Source organism: Danio aesculapii, chromosome 7, assembly GCF_903798145.1.
Source record: "Danio aesculapii chromosome 7, fDanAes4.1, whole genome shotgun sequence".
Lineage (NCBI taxonomy): Eukaryota > Metazoa > Chordata > Actinopteri > Cypriniformes > Danionidae > Danio > Danio aesculapii.
Window position 1 is genome coordinate 21,963,489 of NC_079441.1, and position 13,058 is coordinate 21,976,546.

Genomic DNA, 13,058 nt, shown 5'->3' on the forward strand with positions numbered 1-13,058 from the left:
TCAGTTCAGTTTTGTAAAAATCCATCTATTGAATTAATCAATCTATATAAAAAATTTTGGACTAGAATTATGCATTATAGGCTTAAATTATAAAGAGAAATAACAGATGAAGCAAGAGTGCAGTGTGATCATGAAGCAGATCAATGTTGATCTTTTTTCGAGGTGTCAGTGCTGAAATAAACAAAAGAATAGGCCAAACACAAAATATTATAAGATTAAAATATGGAAAAATTGTCAATTAATGGTAATTTCTGTAAATTTTCGATTAAAACAGTTAAACAGCACTGAGTAATATTTCTGCCTGCTTTCACTTTCATATTCGACATGAAACGCACATTAGCTGGTAGGAATGACATCTCACCCTACTCATTCTCTCTTCATTTAGCTGTACCGTTTATATGGCTATTACACAACCGCAATACACTGTGATATAGCCTGGTTTGTTAATTCGTGGGATCATTTTACTTTCTCGCTAAAATCAATCCACTCCAGAGTTCGTTTCAATTGAGCCAAGACCACCTCATTCAGGCGGCCTGACTGATTAATTTGGCGTGGACCCGAGCGCGATTGCAACATTCACATATGCCAAACAAACTGCGCTAACTGGGCAAACGAGACGTGTTCGGAAATAAATGTCTAGATGTGCAAGCACCCAAAGACTGTATTTGCACGCAATATTTGTAGCCAAATTAAACTCTATTTATACTTTAGTTTACTTAACTTTATTTATGTTTTTTAAACCACCTGTAGAGCGACTCTTTCCTCATTCATCTTCATATGTAACAGGCACTTTTACAAACACTTCTTTAATATTTATACAGTTGAAGTCAGAATTATTAGCCCTCCTTTGATTTAATGTTTCCCAAATTATGTTTAACAGAGCAAGGCAATTTTCACAGCATGTCTGATAATAGTTTTTCTTCTGGAGAAAGTCTTATTTGTTTTATTTCTGCTAGAATGAAAGCAGTTTTGAATTAAAAAAAAAACGTTTTAAGGTCAAAATTATAAGCCCCTTTAAGCTATATTTTTACCTAGTTAAGCCTTTAAATGTCACTTTAAGCTGTATAGAAGTGTCTTGAAAAATATCTAGTAAAATATTATTTACTGTCATCATGGCAAAGATAAAAATAAATCAGTTATTAGAAAGGAGTTATTAAAACTATTATGTTTAGAAATATGTTGGAAATAAATCTCTCCATGAAAAAAAAAATTTGGCTAATATAAATAAACGGGGCTAATAATTCAGGTGGGCTAATAATTCTGACTTCAACTATATATATATATATATATATATATATATATATATATATATATATATATATATATATATATATATATATATATATATATATATATATATATATATATATATATATATATATATGAAAGTATTTTGAATGTGATTAAGAATGCTTGTGCTGGCTGACATTTATTTTTATTCATTTAGCGGACTCTTTTACATAAAGCGACTTAGAACTGAATATATAGGAAAAGCTTCAAATAACCAGAGAATAGCAATATATACAGTAGATGCCATGACAAGTCCAAATTAGCATGTTTTATTTATTTATCTTTTGTATTCATATATTTATATATTCAAAATACTTTCATGATCCCCATAATAATTAGTTCAAAATATATCAAAATATAAATGGTTCAAAATATAATTGGTCAAAATATCAAAAGAAAGCAGAAAGATTTTATTTCAGCTTTTTTTATTCATCAACACTGTGTGTGGTAAGATATATTTTGAACAAAAAGAGGAGAAAATTGTGTTTCATGATGATCAAAACATGAATCATATAGACAAGGCTTGTATGATTGTGCATTTGAGTTCATACCTGTGATTTTACACACAGAATTGAGTCACATCTTACACATGTTAAAGTATGTCATAACAACTGCTTGTTCAGTTCTGTTCCTTACATAATGCAGAGATAAGATTTAGCACTATTCAATTTAACACTACCTGTGCTCCCTGCAGTTTACACAACCTGCATCCCTGCATTCAGGAATTGCTGAAGGAAGTTGTCACTCCCGTATATTACTGTATACAGAACAGAAGTAACCACTACCACTACCACCAAATTTAGCAACAGCATTTAGCTTTAGCGTTCATGTGGCCTATAAGCCATCTTGAGGTCCCATTGGAAGTTCACTGAGGAACTCTAGTTGACAGCTACTGGCCTAGATCTCATTAGTTGCTTGAATATTTATAGCACACTGATGCTGACATGATTTTACTGATCCCAGGCCAGTCAGTTCAACATGGAGCACTTCTCCGGGATGCATAACTGGTACGCCTGCTCTCACGCTCGTCCCACTTTCTGCAACGTGTGTCGAGAGGCTCTGCCGGGTGTCACCTCTCATGGTCTCTCCTGTGAAGGTAAACATAAACACAGCTTCACAACAACACCATTTCATGTTTCCCGCATTTACCTCTCATTATGAACAATGTTTAAATTTTTCCTTTGGGTGCCATTTTTTTCCTTTCATGAGATGTTTGTTCTGCTCCTAGAATGAACAATGACGTTATTTGTTTAGAGCGTAATCAATGAGTCATGAATAGGAAAACATTGCCCTCAGCCTGTTATCACTTTCTGCTGACGATCTGTTTTATTTCATCTCATCTCCTTGTTTGTGTGTGTGTTAGTGTGTAAGTTTAAAGCCCACAAGCGCTGTGCCGTACGATCCACCAACAACTGTAAATGGACAACTCTGGCATCTATAGGAAATGACATCATCGAGGATGAGGATGGAGTAAGTGAATTTTTTTTCAAGTGATTTGGTCTCTTAAAGGGATAGTTCACCTAAAATTTTTACATTTTGTCCGCATATACTCCCACTTTGCTTGTTCCAAACTTCTTTCTTTTGTTAAACACAAAGGAGGATATTGTAAAGTGGGAGCAGCCATTGACGTTCATAAAATATTTTGTTCCTACTATGGATGTCAGTGGCTGCTGGTTTCCAGTAAACAGTGATCAGTATAATTGAGTACACACCATTTTTAAATGAATATTTTTTATCCATTTCTCAGTGAATATACAGTAGGTAATGTTTTGGTCTATTTAAACAAAACAGATTTATTCAACAGATATATTTATTAAAATAATATTTTAGTCACTAAACATACTTGGAAATTGAAAGATAATACAATCAAATTCAAGCAAAATATTGAAAAAATAAATTAAAACCTACAAAATTTCAACTCAATTTTTCATTTTTTTTTTTGTTTCTCTTGATTTTTCCTCTATTGTAAATTTGTATTTAATTAATTTATTCATTTTCTTTTCGGCTTAGTCCCTTTATTATTCAGGGGTTGCCACAGCAGAATGAACCGCCAACTTATCCTGCATATGGTTTACGTAGTGGATGCCCTTCCAGCTGCAACCTATCCCTGGGAAATATCCATACACTCTCATTCACACACATACACTACGGACAATTTAGTTTATTCAGTTCACCTGTAGTACATGTTTGCATGCAAACTCCACACCCAGCCGGGACTAGAACCAGCGACCTTCTTGCTGTGAGGCGACAGTGCTAACCACTGAGCCACTTTGTCACCATTGTATATTTAATAAGTACTTAGTAAATATCTAAATAAGTATGTTTCTTTTTTACATAACTGTTTCACTGAATGACAATGTAACAGGATTTTACCCATTTCTTTACTTATTTTGTCATAATTTACTTACTATCCTGTTATCCAAACATCTATGGCACTCTATTGTCTGTTAGAAATAAATTATGTGTATAAAAAAAGTTCTGTCTTTGTCTCTCCAAGGGTAACTGACATATATTATAAAAAATCTTCTTTTGGGTTACACAGAAGAACTAAAGTAATTTAGGTTTGGAACAATATGAGGGTGAGTAAATGATGACAGAATTGTGATATTGGGTAAACTGTCCCTTTCAGTTATATTAAGAAAAGCATACATGGAAAAATGTTGAAATTTGAGTTGTGAAAGGATGAAGATCATCTAAGTTTGCCAGAACCGCACTGACAGCATTCTGCAAAACAAAATCACACCAATTAAATCTTCCCAAGGTTTACTAAATCAAGTCCAAAATGATAATCCAGGTCCTAATAACCTCCAGCTCCTCACTGACTAGTGCCCCATCCAGCATGTCCTCCTCATCAATATATTTGTTTATTAAAATAATATTTTAGTCATCAAACATATTTGGAAATTGAAATATAATACAATTAAATTCAAGCAAATTATTGAAAAAATAAACTACAACCTAAAAAAATTCAACTCAATTTTTCTCTTGATTTTTCCTCTTTTATAAATTTGTATTTAATTAGTTCATGCAAAAGTTCAGTTTAAAGTACAGTCACAAAATCAGAAATGACCATCAAGATCTTCAGTGTAAATGCAGCCTTTAAGCTAAATGTTTGTGTGTGTTTTTGTGCACAGGTGTCAATGCCTCACCAGTGGTTGGAGGGAAACCTGCCTGTCAGCGCTAAGTGTGTGGTGTGCGATCGAAACTGCGGCAGCGTCCGGCGACTACAGGACTGGCGGTGTCTCTGGTGCAAAGCCATCGTACGTCACTTTCCTCCCCACTCTGTAAAACCGACCCACAATACAGTGCATTTCACCCACACCAACAATATACAATCACACCCACTTCAGATTCAGTAACCATAGCAACCAGATAAACACACCCGGAGTTTACAGTAAAGACTATGACATCATATGGTATTTGTACAGGTGTGTACCTTGTGCAACCAGTGCGTTAGACTGATGGGTGTTGTGCATGAGTAGTCAGTGATGCATTTGTCTGTGTGTGTAGGTGCACAACAGCTGTAAGGAGCAGTTGGGGAAGGTTTGTCCTCTGGGTCAGTGTAAGGTCTCCATCATTCCACCCACTGCACTTAACAGCATCGACTCTGACGGTAAGGGTTGCCCTGGCAACTGCATCAGCTCAGCTTAGTCTCCATAATGCCTACATACATTGTCATATGCCTTTGTGTATGTAAAAAAAAAAAAATTATTTTGTTGGGATGCTCCAAAATGGCCCAAAACCTCCAGTATATGCACTTGGCCGAAAATTGAAACCAAAAATGCTTTGTAATTATTTATTATTTTATTAAATTATTTTAAGTAGATGTGTAATGTGTGTATTTATATAGTGCATTTATCATGTATGGCCATACACTCATTGCTTCACAATCATGGGGGGTCTCTCCACACAACCACCAGTGTGCAGCATCCATTTGAATGATGCAATGGCAACCACAGGACAAATGTGTCAGTGCGCTCACCACACACCAGCTATACTGTAGGACCTACAGTGTAGGTGGAGTGGAGAGACAGTGATACAGCCAATTCAGTGCATGGGGATGATTGGGAGGCCATGATGCTTAAGGGCAAATGAAGGTTACACCCCTACTCTTTACGAGAAGTGCCATGGGATTTTTAATGACCACAGAGAGTCAGGACCTCAGTTTTAACATCTAATCCAAAAGACGGCTCTCGCTGACAATATGGTGTCCCCTTCACTTTTACTGGGGCATTAGGACTCACACAGACCACAGATTGAGCGCCACTTGCTGGCCTCACTAACACCACTTCCAACAGCAACCTAGATTTCCTATGTGGTCTCCCATCCAGGTACTAACCAGACTCAGCCATGCTTAGCGTCAGTGAGTAACCAGTCTTGGGCTGTAGGGTGATATGGCTGTGGCATATGGCAGATGTTTTAAATTGAACTTTTAATTAACTAATTATTTTTCAAAACACAAGACAATATTTTCATTGACAGAACATTTCATTGACAGTGAATAATGTAAGTCGAGAGTTGTAGTGGCACTAATTCAAAGAGCATAAAAAATTATAGAAATTACATTACATTACATTACATTTACAAACAACATTATAGCATGTTGTTTGAGTGGACTTTTCCCGTGAGCATCTGCAGCTCATGCGTAGTTAAGTATAAATATACTTGAGCAAAGTATTTATAGAGCAGAATAATTAACTGTTTTAAACTTTGACCACAATGTGCATAAGCTAGTCAGTAAAGTACTTTGCTGTTCTTGCACATTGTCAGCGTGGCAACAAACCACCTTTTTCCGCATCTGGTGTGAAAGCTGGTTCAGACATTGCAGTGACTACTGCTGGATGGAGAGTGAAACCAGCACACTGAACTATGCTGGTTGGTGCGGCATAGCATAGTTACAGTTGAAGTCAGAATTATTAGCCCCCTTTGAATTTTTTTCCTTTTTTAAATGTTTCCCAAATGATGTTTAACAGAGCAAGGAAATTTTCAAAGTATGTCTGATAATATTGTTTCTTCTGGAGAAAGTCTTATTTGTTTTGTTTTGTTTTAAAAGCAGTTTAAAAATTTTTTTTTAAAACATTTTAAGGTCAAAATTATTAGCCCCTTTAAGCAATTTTTTTCAAAAGTCTTCAGAACAAACTATCGCTTACAATAGCTTGCCTAGTTAAGCTAATTAAGCTAGTTAAGCCTTTAAATGTTACTTTAAGCTGTATAGAAGTGTCTTGAAAAATATCTAGTCAAATATTATTTACTGTCATTATGGCAAAGATAAAATAAATCAGTTGTTAGAGATGAGTTATTAAAACTAATATGTGTAGAAACATGTTGAAAAAAATAAACAGGGGGGCTAATAATTCTGACTGCAACTGTATATTTTTTCAGTTTATAATTTCAGCCTTTTTGTTTTTGAACTTTTTCTGGCCGAACAGTGAAAATACCCTTTCAGTCGAGGATTTTCAGTGGCCGAAGATTGGGTGCATCCCTATTATTTAGTATAAGAATCTCTAAGAGAGTTAAAAATACCATAAAAAATAGATTTACTAAAACAATATTTTTATTTGTACTTTAGAATTTATAGTGTTTGTACAACCATTCAAAAGTTTGAGTATGAGTTGTTTAAAAATGATCAAATGGATAAAAATGTTGTTTATTTTATTTATTACTGAGTAATGTAAACTAACTACATATGGTATGATTAGGGTTAGGATGAAGGTTAGGTTTAGGGTTAATTGCATGTGATTATGCATATTATGTTGCTATTTTTATTGTAAATGCATGGAACCTGTGTAACAAGGCAAATAAAATGTTACCAATAACACTTTTCTTCAGTAATTGTATATTAAATTGTTGAAAAAAGCCACAATAAAGACTTTACAGTACATAGTTACAACCATTCAATTCAAGTTCAGATAACTGATGTATTTTTATTTTTTAGTTTTATCAACTACAGTTTTAACTAGAACTATATCTGTATCAGTTTCCAGAATAATTAATAGGGAAAGTTATTTATTTTTCCAATCTTCCGAGTCACATGATCCTTCAGAAATCACTCTAATATTTATTATTATTATTATTATTATTATTATTATTATTATTATTATTATTATTATTATTATTATTATTATTATTATTATTATAGTTCTAGTAATAAAAGCAATAATGACTGATGTAATAATTTCGTTTGAAACTACATACAATAAATAATTATTTAAGAAATAAATATTTGACAATTTATTTTTACATTTAATAAATGCCATCTTGATGAACAGAATACATTTCTTAAAAAACATTTAAAAAAAAACAACTGACCACAAACGTTTGACCGGTAATGTATATTAAAATAAACAAAGAAACCGTTTTTAAAAATCAATAATTTGCATTTTTTTTCTTTAAATTAGCTAAAAACAACCTTGGTGATCATAAGAGACATCTTTAAAATTATTTTAAAAGTCCTATTTAACCGCTGACTCATGAACAGCAGTATATAACTATATACAGAACAAAATAAAATGATATATCTGTATACTATTATTCAACATTTTAAATGCAAGTTCTCTCAACTCTTCTAAAAAGGCACAATTGGTTCATTCATCTAGTTTTAAGCATGTTATGTGACAAGATACATTGGTTACATTTCTAAACGACATCCCTCCCAAGTTCTTCTCCTGTCCTCTCCTCTCATTCCCACTCTCTCTCCTCCCTCTCCAATCCCTCCACTGTCCTTCTTCATCATCCCCTGTTCCCTGCAGGCTTCTGGAAGGCCACCAGTCCATCCTGCTCTAGTCCTCTTCTGGTGCTGGTGAACAGTAAGAGTGGAGACAACCAGGGTGTCAAGTTCCTGCGCAGGTTTAAGCAGCTCCTGAATCCAGCGCAGGTCTTTGACCTCATGAACGGCGGCCCACAGCTGGGGTGAGGTCAACGTCTCCTGATCACACACTAAAACACGTTTAAAGGCAGTAAAAGTGTCACAGTCAACCATTTTATTTGATAGCTGCAACATTCTGAGTAATAAAGCACTTACACTTTTAATAGTGTGCTGGCCTGTTTTGAGCATAATAGTTTTAAATTTGCCCTCGACTATATTTGTTGTTTTATAGTTGATTGTATGTTTGTGTGTGCAGGCTTCGTCTCTTCCAGAAGTTTGAGACATTTCGTACCCTGGTGTGCGGTGGAGATGGGAGTGTGGGCTGGGTTCTTTCTGAACTGGACAAACTCAGCCTGCACAAACAGGTCAGAAAAAACAAAGATTTGACATTTTCATGAAAGCACATGATGAAAACACACTTTGTTTTTGAATAATATTGGTTGATGAGTTTATAAATCTACAGTCAATAGTTTGGGATGAGTCATATTTTTTTTATTTCATTACCTTTTTTAGCAATGATGCAATACATTGATCAAGCGATGATAAAGATATTTATAACATAATATTTAATAATATTTCTGTTTCAAATGAATGCTGTTGTTTTGTACTTTGCATTAATTGAAGACTCCTAAAAAGCAGGGATGCCCCAATTCTGGATATTTTGACTAATAACTGATATATGCAATTATGAGTTTACATCTTGTTGTAAGTAATCAAGCATGATTACAGCAACACAGCACACATCTAAAGTAGGGGTGTAACGATATTACAAACCGAACCAATATATCGCGATGGGGGTTGTTCGTAGGTTGCTAGGCGACCATCAACCTTGTTTTATAGGATGACACGCTGACAATACATTGCTGTCACTCTGATACAAGTTTCATTTATGGATAAAATTACAAAGCACTGCAGTGTTGGGTGTTCTGTGTTTGGGTGTACTCGGATAATAAATAAAACGGAAATAATGAATGATTTCTTGTGCGGCCCAGTACCAATTGATCCACAGACCAGTTCACGGCCTGGTGGTTAAGGACCACTGCAATAGTATGTAAATAGTTGCATTGTTTAGAAAATAAATATTATTCATGGTTCATAATTTTTGGGGGTGGGGGTCACTGAAACACAGACTAAATAATTCTACATCCAATTGTTGATAAACATGTCTAGAGAATTATATTGCTAGAGAATTATACTGGAATAATATTTGACAATATTAATGTTTTGCTGTATTTAGTATTGACCATATTGGTAATTCTTTTACATCGTGTCATTCTTAGCTTTAGAATTGTTTATAAGTGCATTTTGTAACACAGGCCCATTGTGAAAATGTACCCCCATATTTCTGGAGAGCGCTAATTATGTAGCCAGAGCTACATATGGCCGCATTTCATCTTTAAAACGCTATGCTACGGGGAGGTATGACTTTTTGTGCTACCAGCTGACCACTTACCTCAGTATGGACGGCTTTTCTGCTGTTAACAGTTTGCCCAGTAGCTCACCATGTATGTTGGTGGACTTGAGACTCAAAGAAGAGTTGACTGTGACGACGGGGTTCGAGTCTGGTGAACAATGGTTCCAGAAAGCAGGTAAAACAAAAATGAAAGGCAAAAAAAACAAACAAACAAGTAAATAACAGGATGAAAACGTGGTAAATCAGGCAGCCGCGAGGGTTTTTTTTTATTGCTTTTGAAAACACTGTTGGTTGGGTTTAAGGAAGTGGATGGATCAGTCAGTCAGTCGGTCAGTCGGTCAGTCAGTCAGTCGACAGCAGCTTCTGGTGGATTTACTTCAGAACAGCAGGCACGAATGGCACTCACGAGAGAAATTTGAGACCTTAAAAAGCCTACACAGTGGCCTCTGGTGGATCTGTGAAAACAAAAACTGAAAAAAACACCTGAAATGGATGCAGGGATACATATAAATAATGAGCCTGGGTTGGCATTTTCATTGTTTTGTGTGTTTGTAACAGTGTCAGCTGGGCGTGCTGCCGCTGGGCACTGGAAATGACCTGGCGCGTGTGTTGGGCTGGGGAGGCCTGTGTGACGATGATGCTCAGCTGCTGCAGATACTGGAGAAACTGGAGAGAGCAACAACTAAGATGCTGGACAGGTCAGAAATACTGAGCCACAATGATGAATTACTCTCATTAAAAACACATCTCTCTGGCCCTGTTTACATCTGGTATTAAGGAGCAGTTTTTTCAACCCAATCACAAGTTGATGCCACTAAATAGAGGCCTAGACTGAGAAGCTTTAAGATTGTACTTTTTGACACATCCAGAAATAATTGAAAACCTATTAAACGATTGCTTTCATGGTGTAGCTACACAAAGCAAAAGGAGTTTGTAAAGGGGGCATACAGTAGAATATAAGCTGGATATACCTTGGCAAAGCTTTCAGTACACGGAAATGACAGACCGTGAGTTTCAAAACTAAAGCTATAATTTCCTCATTCTCATGTAAATCCTGTGTGTAAAATTCCAGTGAAAAACAGGCCAATCATAACAAAATTCCTTTGAAAACGGGACTGGCAGGTCATGAACTCTGGGTAACATTAGGAAGCAGGCACTGAGATCTCATTGCGGCTCGCTAAGAATGCTAAATATAGGAAAGACTAATTATATATTTATAGGTTTAAATGTATCTTTCATTAGTTTAATATGTTTATTGTGAACTATGCCATGTACTTTTTTAACTAGACAGTAAATGTTTGTTATTTGGTTTTAAGGTGCAAAAAATGATATTTATACACACGCAAAGATCCTCCTTTCGAAAAAAGAAAAGTGTTTGACAGTTGACAAAAGAGACAGGCTGAAACATCAGTTGTAAACAGGAATCTGTCTCACTTGTCTGCCTGTGATGCAATCGACCAAAGCTCATCTAAACAGTCCCTTATTTGTGAATGTGTGTGTTCTTAGATGGAGTGTGATGACCTATGAAGTGCCCACCAAACAGACTCCAGCAATCGTAAAAGAGGACGACCCATCAGATTGCCCCCTACAGGTGACCTTCGAATGTTGTTTCTGATCTAAAGCTATATGCTATATGTGTATGTCTGCATGAAATTGATGTACAACTTGGTGCACAACTTTTTTTTTAAATGTGTATTTATATATTAATATGATGTCTAAAGACTGGAGCATCACATAAATAATATTTTGTTTTTTTAATATCATAAAATAGAAAACAATTATCCTTCATTTCATATGAATATCATTGGATTAATTTACAATTATTGAGTGTAAAAGACTTCTTTCAAAAACTACAGAAACACTTGTGCCAACCACAAAGATTTAAATGGAAATGTGTAAACTGTTTAAATGAGATTTTTCACCTTAAAATTATGTTTCACCAGCATGGACCACGCCACACTTTGAGCTAGACTTTATTGTAGGGATGAAAGGGATGGTAAGAGAATAGTGGGATGAAGGGGAAGAGAAGTAAGAGGATAAATAGTGAACAGGTAAGTAGGTTGATCGGGCGTCCTACGATGATGCCCAGAGACTCAGAGTGAGGTTATCATCTCTGTAATATTTTGGTATTGGACCACTCAATTCATCCTAGGAGTGAAGAGAGGGTTATAGGATTGTTAATGGGAAGCGAGGAAATAGAGGGCTGGTCTGCCTTAAATAAGTTTCTATGGAGTAGGTGATTGGTTAAGGAGACAAAGTGAGGCGTGGTTCCACTGCCGAACCTTTGTTAACGAGTTACCTCCATTTTGAAATCCAGATTACACAATATGCTGATTCTGTTGCCACTCACTTGACTAAAATCCTGGACTCCGACAAACACAGTGACGTTATTTCATCTGCCAAGTGAGTAACAAGTTTGTTTGTGTGTGAATCTATTAAACATAATTATATGTACAGTATATAAATGCAAATTATAATAAAAATTAAGTTTGAACCTGAAGAATGTTGTCTTGTTCTCTCTTTCTGTCACAGGTTTCTGTGTGGAACAGTTAATGATTTTGTGGCCGAGGTCGGCAAAGCTTATGAACGGGCCACCGAGAACAAGGAGGAGGCCGATGCCATGGCAAAAAAGGTAAAGCTGGAGGCTCATGTGAAGTTTCAGTTATTGCTATAGTTAAATGACAAGCTAAAAGATAATGTAAAATAAACAAATATACAATGAACTAAACTGAACAGTCAAGTGCTCAGTGAGCCAGATGAACACTTCATGGTTAACACCATTGGCACTATTTTAATTAATTTTAATCTGTTTTATATATTTTGCTTATTTTTATAAACAAGTATAGATTTTGTATACTGGTCTTTTTGTAAAGCACTTTGGTCAACATCTGTTGTTTTTAAATGTGCTCTGTATATAAAGCAAACAAACAAACAATAATGATCTAGGCACAAAGTCTAAAGCACAGGGCGCAAAAGCATTAATGGTGTGTCCGAATCCACTTTTGCTATTTCAAGGACGGAAAAATACGCTTTGCGCTCTGGTGTGTGGTCTAACAGCATTGAGCTTATTCTCTTAATGAGTTATCGGTGTGTTTTTAGAATAAACCAATCAAAGTCTCATCTCCCATTCCCTTTAAGAGTCAGTTGCGTCGTGCCATGGAGCATTTGCTATTTACATAGCAGACTTTGTAAGTGGAAAAACTGAATGCTTCACTAGCGAGAAAACAATTTAACAGACCATCCGCAGCGCGAGGATAAAGAATAAGCCTCCTCCATTCAGCCCTTTTACATTCTCTTTTTCTTTCTCTCTTTTGTGGATAAGGAAACGGTGTTGCACACTCCACTGGAGATATCCATTAGCCTACATGTTTAATTTAGTTAGTTAAAATAAATATGCATATAATAAACAATGCTTCTAATAATAATAATAACATTATACAAAAGCAAGTTGTCGTGAATAAACTGAAAAAAGCCCCCCGAGATGAAGAA

At 35.4% G+C, this 13,058-nt stretch overlaps 1 protein-coding gene across 1 annotated transcript in view; it reads left to right on the top strand.

Annotated features, from left to right (window-relative positions):
* si:dkey-172j4.3 (diacylglycerol kinase delta) overlaps positions 1-13,058 on the top strand; it is a 152,516-nt gene that overhangs the window by 108,023 nt on the left and 31,435 nt on the right. The window contains 10 exon segments of the mRNA XM_056461274.1: positions 2,254-2,386; positions 2,654-2,760; positions 4,425-4,550; positions 4,801-4,903; positions 8,040-8,199; positions 8,412-8,520; positions 10,128-10,267; positions 11,076-11,160; positions 11,887-11,972; positions 12,102-12,201. Coding sequence (XP_056317249.1) covers positions 2,254-2,386; positions 2,654-2,760; positions 4,425-4,550; positions 4,801-4,903; positions 8,040-8,199; positions 8,412-8,520; positions 10,128-10,267; positions 11,076-11,160; positions 11,887-11,972; positions 12,102-12,201 — 1,149 coding nt within the window.